This window comes from Vitis riparia, chromosome 12 (genome assembly GCF_004353265.1).
Source record: "Vitis riparia cultivar Riparia Gloire de Montpellier isolate 1030 chromosome 12, EGFV_Vit.rip_1.0, whole genome shotgun sequence".
NCBI lineage: Eukaryota > Viridiplantae > Streptophyta > Magnoliopsida > Vitales > Vitaceae > Vitis > Vitis riparia.
Genome location: NC_048442.1, coordinates 3,486,929 through 3,509,359, shown reverse-complemented (window position 1 = coordinate 3,509,359; position 22,431 = coordinate 3,486,929). Strand labels below are relative to the sequence as shown.

The 22,431-nt window shown below is 30.2% G+C and overlaps 1 protein-coding gene across 2 annotated transcripts; it reads right to left on the bottom strand.

Annotated features, from left to right (window-relative positions):
* Positions 1-603: 603 nt before the first annotated feature.
* Positions 604-8,733, bottom strand: LOC117926759 (probable magnesium transporter NIPA4). 2 transcript variants are annotated; one of them, XM_034846046.1, is made up of 9 exons: positions 8,320-8,733; positions 6,555-6,611; positions 5,412-5,502; positions 5,177-5,337; positions 4,938-5,050; positions 4,692-4,829; positions 2,108-2,200; positions 1,318-1,423; positions 604-1,124 (listed from the first exon to the last, which is right to left on the bottom strand). In XM_034846046.1, the coding sequence occupies exons 1-9, from the start codon at positions 8,480-8,482 to the stop codon at positions 1,018-1,020; spliced, it is 1,029 nt and encodes a 342-aa protein (XP_034701937.1). In that variant the 5' UTR covers positions 8,483-8,733; the 3' UTR covers positions 604-1,017. The 2 variants fall into 2 exon arrangements, with proteins under 2 accessions (XP_034701937.1, XP_034701936.1); XM_034846045.1 differs by having other exon boundaries at positions 4,923-5,050; positions 8,320-8,729.
* Positions 8,734-22,431: the final 13,698 nt, after the last annotated feature.

Genomic DNA, 22,431 nt, shown 5'->3' with positions numbered 1-22,431 from the left:
AACACAACTCAAATCCAACATGTTTTTCATAGGTTTGGATTGAAAATAATTGGATTTTGGTTAAATTCGCATCAACCTATATAACTTATTTAATAAAGATGGTTATATTTAATAAAGATGTAACCAATGGGTTAACTTGTATAAAAATGAATTTAATCCAAATTGACCCATTCAATAATCCTACTTATTAATCTAATTTAATTTTAAACTATTTAGTTCATATTTGACTCATTTTAATTTATTTTAAATAAATAGATTTATAATATTTATACAACTATTATTCATATTGGGTTTGAGTTGACCTACATATTAAAATATATAAGTTTTAATACAACACAACATAAACACAACCCACCAATACGAATTATCTCCTGATGGTATGGTATGAATGTGAACCAGCTAGGGGAAGATGTATATTTTTACTTGCATGAGGTATCAGTAGAGGCGTTTAGACCATTGGTGAAAGTACATCAGGGCTGATTAATCCCATGATCATTTGATTGAATTGGAATGACTGATCTCCTATAGGCGGTGGTGGGTTCATCAAACTGCAATCCAAACAGATTGAACCACAAAATTATGGAGGCCTCTTTGGACAAAATGGGTGTCAAACGAGTAAAATGATAATAAAGTATAACACTACTGTTTTTACAAGAACATGAGAAAACTATTTACTTGAAGAAGCTTTTTCCACTGTTGAATTGTCCTTCCAAATACGGAGATACATGTTGTACGCCTTCTTTCATTAAGTTCTTAAGGTTCTTGGCTATCAATACAATATACTCTACTCAACCAATATGTTCGAGATTTCATCAAACAAGAATGGGTATGCAACGTGGTAGCCGGTGATTTGCGTATAGGCCGTTGGTCCAAAATGGGAAAAAGAAAGAGATGAAGAAAAACTCTTCCTTCCTTTTCTAGGTTCTCCAAAAATGAACACTGGGATAAGTCTTGAACTTGATAACACACAGGTTGATTTCAGCCGGAAAATCAGGGAGATGCAATGGAGGAAGTGCATCATGGTAATCTCAAGGACTCCTGCCGTCTGAGAGGGATGCCTTCTTGACCAAAGCCATCCTCTTCTATATGCTTAGAAAGTCTCATGGACAAAGACGTTGACAGGCCTGTAAATGATCCACATTTTAGAAAGCCGAAAATTAAATAACAAATGGATGGTAAACCCCAAAGATTTTCTCTTCCTTTAGTTTTCATTTTTCACAAAAATGAAGTATAAGATCCATGAGCAACAAGTTCCTGGTGAGTGGCCTAGTAACAGCATCAACAATATAAAGATCACGGTAAGTGTAGAAAGCATACCATCAGACAAGTCCTTTGTTTTGTGAAGAAGAAAAGTTCCAGAAAGGATGGTTACAAATCCACACATTTCGGTGACAATCTGTGTTGGATTCTGTCTATCCCAGTCCTGATAAAAGAAAATCAAACATCAACAAATCTAAAGCAAAGTTCAACTTTGACCGACACTATATAGACTAGAATTACACAATACTGTGTGTGGAAAGATGAAGGGTCCAAATTGTCTAAGGAAAAACCAGAAGTTACATACCAGATATATCATCTTACTAGAAATTATGGAACTGACATAAACAGTGAGATATTTCTTTTCAAATGAGTGCTGCTTATGACCGACACACCTAAGGGCATTTTCAGATGCGGCATGGACTTTCATTTTCTATTTTACAGGCCACTTGAACTATAGCTCATTTTATTTGTCATTAATTTATTATGGCTGTGTATGGTCATCTCAAGATCTTATAAAGCAATGTAATTGTGAAGGTCCATTGAAGAGGTCATCCAGGACTAGCCATGGTCCTCGATGGTTTGGAGTCGGCAGAGGCCTGCATCTCCCATGCTTACGGCCATGAATGTAACTCTATGCAGGTCAAGCTACCATATTACCAGTTTACCATTGAATTATACTCCAATGGAAGGGGAAAAAACAGCAATAAAAGCAGGAAGGAATTTATAAAATAGTACGAAGAATTCTGCAAAGAAGCGAAACATCCAAACAGAAACCATTAACATATTAGACATTATCATATCCACCAATAAAAGGATTTCGGAAACTTCTAATCAACGAAAGGATTACCTTGAACATGATCACACTAGCCAAAATGGTTAGTGATGTAAACATAACATAGTAGATGGGAGATACAACGGCTGTATTAAATGTATCAAGGGCCTGCACTCAGAACAAACAAGGAACAAGATCAGGAAGCAATAACCATAAAACAATCGCATGAGTGAATATGGTGTAAATAAAATATAATTGACTATTGTACGAGGATCAAAATCAATTAGTAATATGAAATTCAATCATTCTCCTGTTCAGTTCTATGCAAGGGCAGATCTTTGGACCTTGGAGGTGAAAAAGTATGATCATTGCTACAAAAGACCTTAGATATGAAAAAGTATGATCATGGCTACAAAGCATTTGTTTTCTACAAACTTTTGGTCATGCTATATTCATAAATGCAGCTTGGTTATTAATGATTTAAATTGTGTTATAATTATGGTGATTTGTGAAAATGCACAGCATGCAAATAAGTGGATACCAAGTTAGGACTAAAAAACCTAGGAAATAAGCCCAGTCCTCATACCAATTTTAGGGATCCAGTTGAAATCCTTAGATTGAAGTCCAAGCAGTTGTGCAGGAGATGGGCCAGCAAACGATGACCTCAAAATTTCCATGGTTTCTCACCCTCAAATAGTCCAGAAACGAGCCAAAGTGGGATCAGAGCTACCACAACTTATTTCTGATCCAGGACAAATGCTAGAAATTTTGATAAAGTGATATGATCTAAAGGAATAGATTAAGCAGCTAACTAATCCCAACATGGGAATATATATCTAATGATGCCGATGAGTACAAACACCAGGCAGTGGACACCCCATATACCCCATATACTGTGCACTAGATTTGAAAAATCCCTTCCCCAACCAACCATGAGGATAAAAATGATCCCAGCAACAAATTGATGTAGAAGCCCCTATTTTAACTAGGAAGTCAACTTCCTTGCTTGCCAATCTAGAAACCTAATAAAACCCCACTTCCAAGCAACTGTCAAATCTCATATTCCCAAAGGAAAGTCATACTACCATAATCCTCAGATGTTACACTTTGCCCAATTAACCACGGTGGTAAAATAAACCTATGTCAATACCTGACAAAAAGCAAAGCACAAAGCTTCATTAAGACCTTCTAGGCATAGTTCAAAGTCACAGTATCAGTCATTAACTCAATAGGTTCTAAAGTGCATCAGTCTTGGTATCTCAAATCCGTATTGGACAATACACACAATATATCCAATTAAATATACTAAAAGAGCAATAAAATAAAATTTTAGGTGTAATTATGTTTAATATCATTTAAACAATCATAAAAGTATGTTTGATCAATCTCTAATCTTGAAAATTCTTTTATTTAATAACTTCATGTTAAATTTAATTAATCATAATTTTTAAAAAAAATTGATTAAAACCCTTTGATTTAATGTTGATACAAGTAATTGTTAATTTAATGGTATTACATTATCTAAAATATTAAATTTATACTCTTTATGTAATTGCATTCAAAAAATTATAACAAATTTATGTAAAATGTAATTAAATTAATTTATTATAAACAATATCCACCTTCCCGTTATTTCTATTATCTCACTATATTCACTACCTATTATATAAATACTCAAATACCCATTGGGTGAACCTTAAAGACTCAAAACCCATTACTTCCTCAACCATTCTCTGCTCCTCTTTCAAACCCAGTTCTTATTCTTTGCAACTGAGTGGAATAAAACCACCTTACAAGGTCCAACAGAAATCCAAATTCCACTTCTAAATCAAGCATCTTCCTTTTCTCCTCAAGTTCCAAGCTCCTCCCTTTCAAATCAATCCACACCACACCAGAACCTCAATCATCTCTGCTCATTTTACTAGCAAATGTCGGTGATATCTAGCCCCTAGACGGTGTATCCACCAAAAAACAGCATCAGAGAATGAGAGATGTAGCATTTTTCACCTTTGAGTTTTGAGTCGTCCTCCATTCGTCTTCATTTTTGCTCGAGACCAACAACCGAACTACAAGTCAAACTTGGATATCGATATCAAAATGGGCTTAGCCAAGTCATACCGGTCTCAGCCAAAACTTTGAACCTTGCTTCTAGGACTTCACTCTACTATCATCACAGAACCCCCATCACCTTTGAAAAAAGAGACATTCCTTATAAGGTTCCTAAAACTGCCTGAAAGTCCAGCTAGGCTAAGTTTGCCAAAGATCAACCTCTCTCATTATGGATCCATGAAGGCCACTCATTGCTACACCAACATATAAAACTCTATATTAGGGTGAACACAAAATCTCAAAACCTGTCATTCATAAGCAAATAACTTCACAATTATAAATTTTATACATGGATCCATTTGCTTAATTTGCGATCAAGAAAAAAATTTGGAACATTCAGTGTTTGAAATCTATTAAATGAACATAAATGAATTTGAAGAGAACATCAACCCCTAATTTTTTGGGTGACAATACCGAGAAACTAAGATTAGATAAAAAAAGTTAGGGAATACAGTGTTGTAAAAAATGAAGAAAGGGCAGAATAAGAAGTGCAGTAAGAAGTAAAAGGAAGAAAAAAATGGCAAAATAATAAAGAAAAGCGGCCCTCTACCTTGTTTAGATAGTTCATTTGGGTAATTACACAAGTAATTACAACTATAGTGAAGGCCCATGTCTGAGGATATGTTAGCTGATTCATTCCTGATAATGTTAACTTCAAAGCAATTCCAAGTGCTTTAACACTCATGACCTGTCAGAGCATTCCATCAAGACAAACAACACTTTAGAAGTAAAAACAGAGCACAAGTCAAGAAGTGAGAAACTACCAAATGCCAATACGCACCGATAAGGAACCTACAAGAGAGCAAACTCCAATGTAAACCATTATATGGGTCTGGCCATATTGTGGGATGAAGTGGATTATAAGTACAAACACAGCTGTTATCACCAAGGCTGCATAAAAGAGAAAAGCTGCAAGGAACAAGTAAAAGAAAGTAAAGTCATCAAGCCCAATAATATATAAAATATAAGTAAATAAGTGAAAATTATATGACATAGATGAAGAATGAAATAATGGATAATCAAGGCTTATATTACCTGGCTCTGTAGCAAGATCCCACACTTCTATCACAGATTGAATCTCACGTTCTTGAGGAGCATGAAGAACAATTGTTGTAGAACCCACAACACAAAGAACACAACCAAGAATCCCAAAAATGTGTAGCTTCTCCCTTAAAATAATATGAGCAAGTACAGCACTGCATGACAATATAGAAGTCAGCACTAAACTCAGAGATCAAATTTAAAAATATGGTGCAACTTGCTATCATGCCTGATAATAATGCTGAGTGCACCAAGAGGAGTGACCAGAATAGCTGGTGCAAACGCATAAGCAGCAAAATTAGCAATTTCCCCCACGATCACTGTTGCAATTGCAATCACCCATTAGCATCACACTTTTCATAAAAAACACATATCAAGCAACTCATGTAGCTGCACAACTAGTTTATTTTAGAGAAGAAGCAAAACAAGAAGAGTGAATCGGAAGTAGTATTAGATTTGATATGGACTTGGGAATTTCAAATTACTTTAAGTATTGTTGTTAGCATTGGCCAATGGTTTAGATAATGATGTGACTAATTTTTCTAGCCAATGTTTAATTTGTCTCTGCAGTAGAAGCTTTTTATGGTAATATTGATTTTTTAGTTGAGAGCCATGTCTATAATGTTTTTATAGCAATAACATGAATGCATTACTAGATTACTGGACATAGTTGTGGTCCATTTTATTCATTATCTTAAGTTAAAAAGTGAATTGAGAACTTATTATTAAAGTTAGCAGCTTTAACTATGGACTAGTAATAAAGATGTGTCTCTCCAATTCTACTTGTTTCATAAATTTCTCTGTTGTTGGTCTTGCAAAATGATTTTAATGTTCCACCTTATCTATGTGTTTACATTGCAATTTAAAAAGAGAGTGAGATTGAATTCAAAATTGTGATCATTGTGACATTGTGTGCATAACCATCATAGATCTGTGTTGTTTTACAAGAGAAATTCAGCTGATGTGTTCTACTAAGTTCTTGGAAGAGAGCATAATCCCCCAAAATTGCTTTATGGTGATCCCATCCATTAAAAGCATAGACAATGCTCATGGAATGGAAGAAGTGGACTTCTTTTTCCTCTCAAGTAAGAAGAATATGGAATTTGTCCTGGAGATCTATCTCAAGTGGCAAGATATTCGGGTAGGGATGCAAAAGGTTCCAAGTTCAAGTCCCCATAGAGACAAAAAAGAACCCCAAAAACACCTATAAAAATATCGAAGTTAGACTGAACATCTCAACCATTATTAGCTCACTTTTTTTTTATAGGCCATTATTAGCTCAACTTATCATCCATCTAATGAAATAATAAAATAAATCCTAAAATAGATCTAATCAATCAACCTTCAAACAAAAGAACTTTATTAAACTCACTTGTTATCATGCCCACCCACCAAAGTGGCTCATATAAGTAAGAATAACCTCCAACCCCTGTAAAAGCAATAACATTATTTATTGTCAGTAAGACATGTTATTTGCAATGGTAACATGATAATACTGCAAACCATATAAGATTATAAGAGTATGCAAGCGATACATCAAATGGCCCGTCAAGCTATTATGAGTGTTATATACATTCATATGCAATAGAAAGATACAAAGCACGTTTAAATGAAAAGTCACCATCACCATACAGCTGTGTATATATCTGCTTCAATGATAAACTAGCACGGTAGCACCAGAAGAAATATAAAGAAATATGAGTCCCAAATCTGATTTTCTTGAAACTGGAAGCATGTGGAAGAAAATTATTTTCATTCCATTCCATGGACAAAAATCTACCTCCCCTTTCATATGTTTTGTCAATCCTCGCTTTCACATACAAATTCGGATTAAATATATTTAGTTAAATTTTTTTTAAAAAAGTAATAGGTACATACTAGGATGCCCAAAAAATGACAATTCAGAATTTGCGGTTAGTATAGAACACATGATAAATATTATGATGAAACAAAAAGATAATGCTCACAGAAAATCAGAAGTAGTTTCCCCTTCAAGCTCTGCAAAAAGAAGCCCGTAAAATCAAAAGAGCCTCCTTTAATTTAAGATATAGAGGCTCCAAATCCTAAAAAGTTATAGTATTGTCTTTCCCACATTTAAACACAGGACAAAAAATTTAATGAGAAACCAATCGGGTCAATTCCTGCACCATCATTTTCAACAAGAGAATCAACATCAGCTCAATTCCACCGATCTATTCAACAAAAGCATATTCCTTGGACCAACTGAAATTGTCAACATCAAATTCCCAATGTTTGATACCTATCACATCTTCAGTTCAAACTGAGCTTTTGAAACCAAGAAACACATGCCCAAACAGCCCATGAAAAAAATCAAAGTAACCGCATTGAAACCAAAAATTAGTCCTACCCTATTCAGATTGGGTAGATGGTTACAATGCCATTTTCAAGAAAAGCACCAACACCACCTCAAAATTCTCTAATATATTAAATGCAAAAATACAAGTTTCCCAGATCTATGGAATACAAACATATTCCTTCAAAGATCAAAGGAAATAAATTAAACTCAGAGACTGATGTTTCAATCCAACATTTTCTAAGCCATTATGCACATGCCCAAAAGTGTTCAAATCAAAACACCCCAGTGGATATTGAGCAAAACCTCACTATTTGATAACTTCAAAAACCAAAATTAATCTCAGCCCAAACATGAAAATGCCATCTCAAAATCCCAGCATAATCGAAAACCTACGCCAAACCCCAAAATTCCAACCATTAAAAAAACCAAAAATAATTACATAATGATTTCACGTTAAACAATGACACATCAAACCCATCAAATTTGCAAAAACACGAACATTAAAACACCAAAAAATTTACAGAAAACCTCCCAAGATCCAAGAACGGTGTACCCGCTGTGATTACAAATGCAACAATGCCATCTCAAAATCCTACTAATAAAAAATAAATAAAAAGGATCTTAAACCAAACGCCAAGATTTCAACAAGTAAAAACCCAAGCTCTCAAAATTAATCCCAAAATGGCCTCACACATACAGAAACGCCACAAAAAATGCCATCAACAAAACCCACCAAATTTGTAAAAACGCACACTAAAATACACAAAAAACAAAACAACACAGAAAAAGCAAAATCCCACCAAAGCCAAGTACTGCGTACCTGCTCTGATTCCAGAAGCCCCAGCCTTCTTCAACCCCTTCTTCTTGACAATGAAGCTAGCACCAATGAAAAAGCTAGAAGACAGCGCCAGAACCAAACCCTTGATGTTGTCAGCGGACATGCCCTTGTAGGAGTAAGCCCCCTCCTCCCCGGCCGCCGCCATGGCTACGAAACCCTAACCCTAAACCCAACCGCAACCCCAAACCCTAGGTTTCAACTGCCATGGAAAGCAGATTTACGATTAACTCAGTTTTCCGCAATTCATCTCAAGACTTTGACTCAGTGAAGAATCAACGATCTTAGAGAGAGAAAAAGCTGAAGATCTGTCGGCGCTTGAAGACAAAGCGGGACGGTGGAAACAGCTGCGAAGGTTTCTTGGATCGCAAGAAAATCAGATAAAAAGGGAAATGGAAATGGAAATGAAAAAGAAAATAGAAGATTTTTTTTTTTTTTTAAAGTGGATTTTTTTTACTTGAATAATGACTTTTCTCCAACTAAAAGGTGTGATGAATGCTACTCTACTACTTCATCTCGCTTTCCCTCTTTAAAAAAAATTAAAATAAATAAATAATATTATTAATATTAATTTTAATAATTATATTTTTCATATTTTGAATTTTTTATGGTGGTTTAAAAAATACTTAAAAATAAAAAATAAAAATAAAAACTTTTAAATTATCGTGCTTTTGCAATAAATAATTTGATTAAAATACTTCCATTTATAGTTATAATTTAATTTTAATTGAATAATTTTGTAATAATGATGTATTTAATCGATTTTGTTAAATTAATGGGTACATATCTCAATTCTTGACTTTTTATATATTCGTAAATATTATGGATTTTTTCAATTGAAAAGACTAAATCTAATATATTCGTAAATATTATGGATTTTGTCAATTGAAAAGACTAAATCTTGTGTTAGAGTCGTTAGACCAATGATTTGAGCTATATGTTATAATTGTTTTGTTTTCTTACATTGTATACACCACTTAGTCATATCAATTGGTGACACTTATTTAAACTTACAAGTACCGTTGATTTCACAAATTTATTCATTGAGAAGATCTTGACCCGTTTCCATGTGTTCGTAAATCTTATATATTTTACCCATTGAAAAAACCTAAATTACATGTACTATCAAACTTATGATTTGAATCTACCATTCAATTATTATTATTATTTATTATTATTTTGTCAAATCAATAATTTGAGTGATAAGCCAAAGGTTTGTTCTTTAATGATCCAATCTAAAATAAATTGTTACAATTTTAGAAAAAAAAATAATAACTAAAGTGTCTATTTGGATACCATTCATGATTTATGGTTTTCAAATTAAAAAATACTGGTAATTTTTATATAAGATACAAAAATTCTTAAAAGTTTATATTAAAAAACTATATTTTTATATATACAATATTACGACACTTAGTTTGTGTTTTTTTTTACTTAAGTCTAAATAGAATTTAAAATTAAGTAGTGTTTAATACTTTTAAGAATTAAGTTGTTTATTTTTAAAATTTTTATTTTTATTAAATATTAAGAAATAAAAAAAATCCAACTTTTTCCTTTTAACATAAAAAAATCAAATACTTTGGCTTTTCTATTCAATAGTTTTTTTTAGAAATAAATAATAAATCAACAAAAAGTAAAAAAGAAAAGAAAAATCTAAAATCTGAAAATAAATTACTTTTAGTAAATTTTTTAAAAACAAACACCATCATATCCAATTTTAAAAAATCAAAATATTAAAAAAATTATTACCTTAATATATATATATATATATTATACAAAATTCAAAAAAAATATAGATTTACCTTAATAAGTTTTGTATTTTAAAAACAATAAATAATAATACTAATAATAATAATAATAATAATAACTACAAAAAAAAAAAGGTATTTACATCTCGTGGGTAATTGAAGATGCATTATAATGTCACATGGGAGAGGTGGAGGAAACATCAACATCCAAAATAGAAAAAACAACAAGTGAAATTAATAAAGTACAAAAAATAAAAAATAAAGAAAAAAATAAAATAATTAAAATAATAAATGTAATATCTTCAAAAGTAAATAAGTATTTTTTGATGTTATTGACAAAATAAATTATGAAGAAACACAAAGCAATTATTTACAAAACTTAAAAATTTTAATTCTCACGGAAAATCCAAATAAAACTCAAAAAATCATACCGGCACAATACTCAATGGATGAAATTTTTAATAAATTAAAAAATATTCAAAAGCTTATAACTATTGAAGATTTGAAAGAAGAAATAGAAGAAATAAAAAAGCAAATAGATCAATTAAAACAAGAAAATAAACAAATAAAATAAGAAAATGAACAAATAAGAAATTTAATACAATATAAAAAAAATTTTGTTAAAACATTTGATAATCAAGATCCAAGAATAATAATACTTGATAAACAAACTTCCATAGAATTATTTATAAATACAATATCAAAAATAGATTTTCAAAGATGGTATACAAATGTAAAAGTCATAATTGAAGATTTTAAAGTAGAAATGACAACATTAATAGACTTAGAAGTTGATATGAATTGTATTCAAGAAGGATTAATCCCTACTTAATATTATGAAAAAATGGGACAAGAACTTTTCACTACAAATAAAGGAAAATTAGACATAGAATACAAACTTCAAAATGTTCATATATGTTAAGATAATTATTGTTTTAGAACTCAATTTATGTTAGTACAAAACATGATCGAACCTTTAATCTTAGGAACTCCTTTTATTACATTGTTTTACCATTTCAAGTAACTAATGAAGGTGTTAAAACTACAATATTAGGAAATACCATATTTTTCTCTTTTATATATTCATTAACTAAAAAAGAAATACATCAAGTCTAAAGTGATTCAATAAATAAAAGGATAAATTTAATTCAAAGAAAATAAACTCATATAAATTTTCTATCAAAAGAAATTCAATATAAGAAAATAGAAGAACAACTTCTAGAAGATAAAGTTCAAAAGAGAATAAAAGAAATTCAAGATCTTTTTCAAAAAGAAATTTGTTATGATCTTCTAAATGCTTTTTGGTTTAGAAAGAAACATGAAATAAGTTTACTTTATATTCAAAATTTCAATGAGTCTAAAATTCCCACTAAAACTAGACCTATTCAAATGAATGAAAAACTTTTAAAATACTATAAACAAGAAATTGATTCATTAGTAAAAAAATAAAAATAAAAATAAAAATAGTTGACTCAATTCTTCTTCAAAAAGAGGAATTTTTGAAACAAAGCTTGATAAATTTCTTAGTTGATTTTCAATTTGAATCATTTCTTCATCTAATTTTAAATTATTAAATTTTATGTGATGACTATACGATTATGCAACTAATGAATTTGCATATATGTTTAACTCATATGAAGAACTGACTAAATTATATGTGGAATTATCTAATGCATATGATGCAAGATTGTCTATCCTAAGAGATCTAGAGAAACTAGTTCTACTTAATCCTTTTATAATATTACTCATTGTCATAGAAAATAATCACAATCTTATCCTTAATCAACACGGGACTTACGCTCCTTCTGCCCTTAAACACCACTATCTAGGCTCACCAAGCCGTTCACATGAAATTCAATTCGAACTAAGTTAGGACTAAATTGGTGATTAAAGAATGTTTCAATTCGTAATACCACACAATTTTTAAGCAGAACGTGACTTTGATACCATTTACACCCAGGACATACAATAGTTCATGCACATGAAAGATTAATTCTGTCTAAGGATTCCAAACATAAAAACATAAATATTTAATGTCTAATTTTGTTTAATTCATTACAAAAAATTGAACATAAGAACAAATAAATTGATCTCAAAATAAACTTTAGTATTGAAAATGATACCTTGAGTATAAGAAAGTGTTGACTACAGACTGGCTTGTTGACAACAGAGGGATGATTACAAAGGAATAGATTTTTGGAAGAAGAGAGAGATTACAAAAGCTAAGAGAAAATTTTTAGGGAACACTCTTGAAGGCTTTGATTTTCGCTTTGCTCGTTTTGCCTTGTAATGAAAGTTGCATTTCTATTTCTAAAAGAAGTAGGTGGATGCGAGTCTTGATGAAATCCGCGGATTTGAAGTAGAATTGAATAAAAAAGTAATTACAGAAGACAACTAGCCTCTTTCTTCCATACTTCAGATGAAAAAATTAAATCTTGTCAAGGGATTGTAGGTAAGAAGGCCATGTTTCTTCATGTGCTTTTTGAAAATCAAAGTTGCCAAATGAAAGACAATTTTTACTATTTGATCACTATTTGAATACTATTTGACACTATTGAATGAAAAGAAAGAGATTACAAAAGCGAAGAGAATTTTTTTAGGGAACACTCTTGAAGGCTTTAATCCCCGCTTTGGTCATTTGCCTTGTGATGAAGGTTGCATTATTTATAGAGGAAGTGGTTGGACGTGAGTCTTGATGAAATCAACGGATTTAAAGTAGAATTGAATCAAAAAATAATTGTAGAAAACAACTGGCCTCTTTCTTCCATGCTTCAGACGAAGAAATTAAATCTTGTCAGGGAGCTCTAGGTAAGAAGGCCACATTTCTTTATGTGCTTTTTGAAAATCAAAGTTGCTAAATGAAAGACAACTTTTACTATTTGATCACTGTTTGACACTATTGAATACTATTCACTACTATATGAATATATATATATTTTTTTAATAAATACAAGGAGACAAATGTACAAATATACAAGTGTACAAAAGATTCTTGAAATCTTTTATCTAGATTGACCCATAAGTCCACCATACAGGATGAACTTGGGGTCTACATATGAATAATCAGATAAAGCTATGTCTTTAGTTTCTTCATTATCTTGATTATTACCAAACTGTTTGAGAGTTTGAATAAATCCTTGTCGATATTGTTCTAAATCTATAGCAACTGCTAATAAAGCTTGACATTTGCTTTTTAGAGTTAGGAATTCTGATTGAGTTGGCCATTGAGAAGAACTTGCTGAACCTTTTGAATTTGAAGATTCTAGCCTTGAAATTATTTGCAAAATCTTTTGTTGACACACAAACTCGTGATTGAATTTATCCCACCATTTGATGTTAAATTCTCTAGCAAGAGATAATGGAAAAGGAGGAGGATCCTTACCTTGCAAAAACTCCCAAGTAAGGAAGTTAAGAAGGGAATCCTACTGTCCTTTAATAAATTCAATTTCAAAATTAAAATTTGAAAGTAAAGCTTGTCATCTTGCAAAAATTTGTTTTGAAACTAGATTTTTAACATTTTTTTGTAAAATGTCTTTTGCAGCTTTACAATCACTTTTGAAAAGATTTTTTTTGTTTATCAAATCACTTTGAAATTTTGAAATACATGAAACTATTAATAAAACTTTCTTTTTGATAGTTGAATAGTTTATTTCAGTGCCCAATTAGGTCTTGGAATGATATCTAACTATATGCACTTGATTGTTATATTCTTGCTTTAATATGCCTTTATAACCTAAATTAGATGCATCTAATTCTACAATGAGTAATGCATTGGGATGAAGGAAGTTAATGCATGGTAGATGTTTCACTCTTTGTTTAATTTCTTTGACTAAATTAGTATGATTCTTAGTCCATGCAAGTTCATTTTTCCTAAGTCTTTTGTATGAAGGTTCACAAATGATTCTCAAATCTTTGAAATAATCAGAAATATAATTTAAACATCTTAGAAATCTTTGCAATTATTTTTTGTCTTTTATTTCATCAGGAAACTTGTTAGCAAATTCTATTGACCTTTGAATTGGTTTTGTTTTACCTTGATAAATTTCATGTCCTAAAAATCTTATATTTGTTTGAAACAATTTCATTTTTGGAGAGGAACATGCCATTCCATTTGCTTTAATTACTTTGAAAACTTTTTTAAATGAACAAAATGTTTTTCTAATGAATCAGAAAATACTAGAACATCATCAATATACACAATAATGAATTGAAAATAAGAGTTAAAAATGTCATTCATAATATTTTGACATTCAGAAAGGGCATTTTTGAGACCGAAAGACATGACATTCCATTCATAATGACCAAAAGGAACTGTAAAAGCAGTTTTGTATCTATCTTCTTCTTTAATTTGAACTTACCAAAATTCTGATTTCATATCAAATTTTGAATAAACTACAACACTATGAAGTCTTTTGAGTAAATCTTTTTTATTAGGAATATGGTATCTTATCCATTGTAATACTTTATTTAAAGGTTTATAATTAATGATCAATCCGGGTGCACCTCTTTCTAGTTCAACAACATTTTGAACATAAAAAGCGGCACAACTCCAAGGAGATTTTGAGGGTCTGATTAATTTATTTTTTTACTAATGAATCAATTTCTTGTTTACAGTATTCTAAAAGTTTTTCATTCATTTGAATAGGTCTTGTTTTAGTGGGAATTTTAGACTCATCAAAATTTTGAATATAAGGTAAACTTATTTCATATTTCTTTCTAGACCAAAAAACATTTGGAAGATCATAACAAGTTTCTTTTTGAAAAAGATCTTGAATTTCTTTTATTCTCTTTTGAACTTTATCTTCTAGAAGTTGTTATTCTACTTTCTCATATTGAATTTCTTTTGAGAGAAAATTTATATGAGCTTGTTTTCTTTGAATTAAATTTATCATTTTATTTATTAAATCACTTTGGACTTGATGTATTTCTTTTTTAGTTAATGGATATATAAAAGGGAAAAATATGGGGTTTCCTAATATTGTAGTTTTAACACCTTCATCAGTTACTTAAAATGGGTAAAACAATGTAATAAAAGGAGTTCCTAAGATTAAAGGTTCGGTCATGTTTTGTACTAACGCAAATTTAGTTCTAAAACAATAAATATCTTAACATATATGAACATTTTGAATTTTGTATTCTATGTCTAATTTTCCTTTATTTGCAGTGAAAAGTTATTGTCTTGTTTTTTTTTCATAATATTGAGTAGGGAATAATCATTCTTGAATACAATTCATATCACCTCTTGAGTCTATTAATGTTGTCATTTATACTTCAAAATCTTCAATTATGACTTTTACATTTGTATACCATATTTGAAAATCTATTTTTGATATTGCATTTATAAATGATTTTATGGGAGTTTGTTTATCAGGTATTATTATTCTTGGATCTTGATTATCAGATGTTTCGACAAAATTTTCTTGTTTGTATTGTATTATATTTCTTATTTCTTCATTTTCTTGTTTTAATTGATCTATTTGGTTTTTTATTTCTTGTATTTATTCTTTCAAATCTTCAATAGTTATAAGCTTTTGATTTTTTTTTTAATCTATTAAAAATTTCATCCATTAAGTGTTGTGCAGGTCTGATTTCTTAAGTTTTATTTGTATTTTTTGTGAGAATTAATTTTTTTTAAAAGTTTTGTAAATAATTTCTATGTGTTTCCTCATCATTTGTTTTATATATAACATAAAAAAAAAAAACCTTGCTTATCTACTTTTGAAGATATTACATTTATTGTTTTAATTATATTGTTTTTTCTTTATTTTCTATTTTTTGTACTTTATTACTTTCACTTGTTTTTTTTCTATCTTTGATGTTGATGTTTCCTCCACCTCTCCCGGGGTAGAAGAAAAAAAATTTTGATTAAATTTTGTTTCACTTGACTTTTCTCTTGATTTTTCTTGGTTTAAGTTTCTTGATTCCGATAAATTTATGTTTTGTTGATCTAATAATTTTTTATTATGTGGAGAATTTTCTATTGCTTTTCTTGAGGTTAATGTTGCAATTCTTTTAAGAGGTTTCCTAAATTTGAAAAACCAATGGAAAAAAGGAATTATTATCCTAATTTGTTGCATATATTTTTCATATTGTTTTCTTAAAGCATTTCTAACTTGAAAAGAAAGTTGTTTAAAATAATTTCTTTTAGCATTATTATAAGGAGAAAAATAATCTAATTTAATCCATTCTAGAACAAAAAGATTTCTTTTAATATATCTTCTTCTGATGATATTTGTGTTTAAATGTGGTTATCGGGATGAAAGAAAATAGACTCTTCTTCAAAAAGAGGAATTTTTGAAACAAAACTTGATAAAAATTTTTGTTGATTTTCAATTTGAATCATTTCTTCATCTAATTTTGAATTATTAAATTTTATGTGATGACTATATGATGATGCAACTAATGAATTTGCATATTTGTTTAACTCATATGAAGAACTGATTAAATTATATGCAGAATTATCTGATGCATATGATGTAAGACTGTCTATTCTAAGAGATCTGAAGGAACTAGCTCTACTTAATCCCTTTATAATATTACTTATTGTCACATAAAATAATCACAATTTTATCCTTAATCAATTCAAATAATTTCCTGAACATGCACCACCATAAGCGGATCAACACGGGACTTATGCTCATTTTGTCCTTAAACACCGCTATCTAGGCTTATAAAGCCGTTCACAGAAAATTCAATTTGAACTAAGACATGACTAAATTGATTATTAAAGACCGTTTCAATGGTGTCAAATAGTATTCAAATCAAAATATTAAAAAAAGTTATTATCTTAAATTAATATAAGGGAAATCTATATTTTTTTGTATTTTGTATAAAATATTATATATATATATATATATATATATATAATATATATATATATATATATATATAAGTTTTGTATTTTAAAAACAATAAATAATAATAATAATTAGAAAAAAAAAAAGTGTTTGCATCTAGTGGGTAATTGAAGATGCATTATAGTGTCACATGGGGTAGCGTTACATTTTGGTTCTACTGTGCTCAATTATCATGTAGGGTATATATATATTTTATGATACAATATTTTTATAAAATTTAGCAATTGGTTGGTATGTTTGTCAGTGTGAGGTCTCTATTATTAATAATAATAAATAAATAAATAAGAAAAAATCTTAGGTCAAAAGTCATAGGGTTATATACACGTCTTAAAGGTTTATTTATTTATTTTTTATTTGTTTTTAAAAATCCAATTAAATAATATTACACTGTAAATTTTAGCAAAGCTTTGTGGTCCACCGACATAGACGTTCCAACTCAATCTCAACCTTATAATTAATTTATATTTTAATAATTTTCTTTAGCAAAAAAATCATACCAAAACGTACCATGTTTGTACCATTTCATAATAATATATAAGAAACTTCTTTTATAATTTTAATTTCTTTTTTTACGTGTTAATTAAATCAAGATCATGTTTGAAATATTGGAATATAAAAGAAAGTTGAGATTTTGATTTATCTCCTCTAGATGGTATTGGGTCTAGTCTCGATATAGGTTACAGTATCATGTGGTAGAGAATAACAAAATGATATTAGAAATCATTTTGATTTAATGAAAATTAATTTTTTATTCATGTTTCTATTTATAGTTTGTATTATTTAAAAAATATCAAGTGTTTTATGATTTTTTTATACTAAAAATATCCTTAATTGATATCAAATACAGAAGAATTTGGATAAATTAATAGTTGATAATTTGATAACCTCGGTTAAGTAATGTCTTTTGTCGGTCTCGATTTAGAGTCAACGTGCTAAGTTAATAATTTGTTAATTTATAAAATAACACATTGAAGAAAAATCTATGTAATTTCATATATAGGACCCACTTATTATATAAATTAATAATTTCTTGATATGAACCTAAATCTATATAATCTGTCTAAGATGTCTTCATAATGCATGTTGCAATACCACAACTAAGTTCATATGATCTTATATGATGTGTTTATCACTTTATTGGTGCTTGCCTTTGGAAGAAAGCCATGAGCCAATGATCTTTCATGTAGAACGTGAAATAGAAGGAAGGATGAGGGAATCCTCGATTATCAGCCCAAGGGTTCTCATAATTGAGTTTTGTTGATCACAAAACAATGTCAAGCTTACTAACCATTCAAATCAAGTAATTATTTTAGATTCACTTTTGAAAATTCAAAGAAAGTTCATGGAAACTTGAAAGAAGATTAATACTGTGAATAATTGAGATCCTCAAAGACTTAAAGTGACCCAGGACTTATTGTAAGAATGATATTTGTTGGTGGACTTGAGTCAACATCTTTTTCATGCACTTCAAAATTTTAAAATCATCCATCTTTGAACTTAGAAGAGATTAAATATCATCAAAATTTGGACGGTTTCTTGTTTTGGATTAAAACCTTGAGTCAAATTCTTTCTAAACTTATCGTAAAAGGTTTTAAGTTATTGAACATAAGTTGTTGGAGGTTCCAAGTGTCAAATAGGTGTTTTTTAGCACCTTACGATGTAACCAGTTGAGGTAGGGAGGAACTTGTTGAGTCGGTTGGGCTTGACTAATCGAGATGCACTTTGCACCTTCTCTCTCATCTAGTAACATAGGCTCAATCGGTTTCTTAATTGAACCCCAATGATCACCTATCAATGCATTAAATGTACAAAGGTTAGTAAATTGGTCAAACCAATTACTCAATCGATTGAGCCCTATTTATGACTTTTGGGGTCCTCGAGCTAGGAAACCATAAATTAAAGAGTTTTAAAGAATTTATGGATAAGAGAACAACTACATTCAAGTGAAAATCTATCTTTCTTCTCTTTCAAAGCTCTTCTAAAGTGCATTTAATTCTTAGCTTACAAATTATCTTCATGCACCTCAAGTTTTTCCTAGTTTTTCTTGTATTATAAGTTGCTACTAGGATTGAAGTTCATAAATTTACCCTTATCTAATGATTGTGAGAGGATTATTCAAATAGGTTGATCACTTAAAGAGTTGTAAAAGTCCATTGGAACATTGGAATCCAAGTGTAGACATTTAAGGCTTGTGGTTCAAGTCTTGAAGATAGTAAAACTCTCATTTGATCAAAAGCTTGAGGAGAGTTGATGTAGGCAACTTATTGAATCATTATAAAAGAGTTTACAATTTTTTTTTTCTCTCAATTTCTTATAATTGCTCTTTATTTATTCGTTATCATCTCCATATCTTGCTTACATTTAATTAATTTTACTTTTAACTCCCAATCCCCTTGGGTGATTATTGAAATTGAATTAGCTTTTTTTCATAATTGGTATTAGAGCAAGACCTCTTGTTTTTTACTCAACCACCTAAGAGGAAAGGACTAATTCTTCTAATTCATCTTATATGGAAGAGTTCTTTATTAATAGACTTGCATTTTTTGGAGATTGATTACTCCTATTAGAAACAAGGATGACATGGTTTTTAAAATCCATTGATTATGATCTTTGAGATATTATCCAAAATGGTCCTCATATTCCAGCTAAAATTGAGAGTGAAATTGTTATACTTAAACCTAGCTGAGAGTGCAAGGAGTTTGACAAAAAAAAAAAAAAAAAGCTCAATTAAATGCTAAAACTATTTATTATCTACATTATGCAATTGATAGAAATGAATATAACCGTGTTTGTTAATGTGAAGCCGCTAAGGATATTTAGAGATTGTTAGAAATAACTTATGAAAAGATAAATCAAGTTAAAGAGTCCAAAATCAATATTATTGTGCAAAGCTATGAGGTATTATCTATGAAAAAAATGAACCTATTATTAAGGTGTTTACTAGGTTCACTGACATCATCAATGGACTCCAAGCTTTGAGAAAGGTCAACAAAGAATTGGAAAAAGTTATGAAGATTTTAAGATTTCTTTCTAAGAAGTGGGAAATTAAGGTTATGACTATCCAAGATACCTTACAAAACTTCCTTTAGAGGAATTAATTAGATCCTTGATAACACACAAAATCACCATGAAGAGTCATCAAGATGTGAAAGACAAAAGAAAAGCATAGCTCTTAAAGCCTTCATTAATGATGATGAAATAGAAGAAGCTAGTAAAATGATGAGGACCTTGTACTCATCATAAGAAAATTGAAGAACTTCATCAAGTTTGAGTATAATAAAGAAAAATGAAAAAAAGTTTAGCCATATTAAGTGTAAACCCTCTATTCTGTCCTCTTGGCACGTGCTATCTAGGGTTTGCTCTCATTCATCCTTTGTTCCCTCATTGTACACTTAAGGTCCTTTTTTGAGTTGATGTTGAGTCTCTATTGGTGGTTCACTACGATTCATTTGATCATTATCTTTGGACTTTTTTTAGAGACATCTTAGAAGATTTTTAGGGATCTTTAGTGTGATGTTCAATGACCTCCTATTTTTAGTTTAAGATTTTATTAGTTTGGTTGATTTTAGTGTATTTAAACGTGACTCTAAGATTTAATGTGGAAAACCTATGAAGAAATTAAAAAAAAAAAAATCTGCATACCTAAAAGTGATAAAAAAACATCTACTATGAGGAAAATTAAATATATACAAGGACCAAGTCCAAACCTTCAATTCTTTCCCAGATCACTTGTCTTGTGCCTTCGAACCTCAACTACCCACTTTTTTCTTCCAAAAGCATACTTGAATTCCACACCAAGCTTGATTTCAACTTCCTCTTGAATTCACACAAGAATAAATTTGGGTTTTACTCCAAAAATAACAAATATGAGGGTAGAGATGAAACTTACATAGAATCAATCCATTGAAAGAAGTTTTCTCACAAAAGATTATTTTCAACTTAAAACCCTAAAATTTTCTTTTAAACCAAACACCCCAAAAATAGGTAAAAAAAACTTGTTGTGACATCCCACATCGGATAAGAGGGACAGTTTCTGACGCTATATAAGTATGGACTTCTCATAACCCTATAAACATGTTTTAAAGTCATGAGGGCCCTTTTGGGTCTAAAGCAGACAATATCTACACGATTGGGAGTGGATCGTTACAAATGGTATCATAGCCGATCTCCGACCTCGGTGTGGGGTTTGTTTGTCCCCATAAGGGTGTATATTTGTTTGGCCCTATAATCCTGTAGGACACAACAAGGACGTTATGTCTGCATGAGGAGGTGTTTGTGATATCCCACATTAGATAGGGGGGAAAGTTTTTGGCACCATATAAGTATGGACTTCTTGTAACCCTATAGAAGTATTTTAGAGTCACGAGGGCTCCTTTGGGTTCAAAGCGGACAATATCTACACTGTTGGGAGCGAGTCGTTACAAAGAACCTTAAGAAGACCATCTAACTCTCATAGCCATGAAATCATCTGCTTAAAAAAAGGGCATAAATGCTCAGTTTTTATCTCCATCCAACAAATTAAGATTTTGCAAATGTGTTCGAATCTTGATCAATAATTTTTTTTTTGTTAAATTCTAGGTATAATAGGAACCATTACCCTTTTGTGTGCTTGATCAGTAATTAATCCAAATATTTGAAATATAAAATTTGACACTCATAAACTTCAATTCCAATTTTCAACAAAAGAAATAAGTTTAAAACTAGGTTGATCAATGCTTGATATCATCCATCACCTATAAAACACTTACCACTTTCTCTAGCAATCTTCAATCATGATTAACTTGGAATTGACAATAATTCGAGGAATGATTTGAATCAATGGAGCTAGGAGAACACAATTGGAATTTTGACCTGGAATTGTCAAAACGCAAAGATGTTTACACCTTCATTAGGACTTTGGACAATGAGAATTAAGGCCCTATGATCACTAATAGAACCAAAAGCATGAAAATCAAAACTATGCTAATGAAAAGCATAAGAAGATTGTCAACATAGGACCATAACCAAGTCCTAAATGGGATCCATGACAGTGATCTCTATGATCAACCTACAATAATAGAAGATTTACATATGCCATTTGTAAATGCACATTTTTTTCTAGAAATTGGCTACGGTTGTGTTCACATATTGGTCAAAGAATATTTTTAATTAAAGTATGGATGCTTAAAATGAAAGCTTCCTAGGTTCAACCTTTAGCTTGCTTCTCTTCATATACCTGTTCCAAAAATAAATCTTAAATCCAACAAACAGGGTATGTTCCTTTTCCATCAAAATACAAGAAAATGACATTTAGTTCTTGAAGATTCAAGAGCTGAGGTTCTTTAGTCCCTTGAATAGAGTATTAAGATCTAAAGGGATTTTTGGATGCAAAAGTTACTAAGAATGCAAAAGAGATAAGTATATGCATTTCCAATGGCTAACCATATATAGTATGTCATTGTTGTTGTGTGGATTCAAAATCATAAAAAGGTAAATCAAAAGAATATTTGAGA

Bases quoted from the DNA above. Each gene is read 5' to 3' on its own strand.
- LOC117926759 (XM_034846045.1), bottom strand. From the start codon at position 8,482: ATGGCGGCGGCCGGGGAGGAGGGGGCTTACTCCTACAAGGGCATGTCC. The intron at 4,830-4,922 runs GTGCGTATTGGC...ATGCTCTGACAG, and splicing joins CTCTTGTAGGTTCCTTATCG to GTCATGAGTGTTAAAGCACT. The intron at 1,125-1,317 runs GTATGCTTTCTA...GATCATTTACAG, and splicing joins AACAAAGGACTTGTCTGATG to GCCTGTCAACGTCTTTGTCC.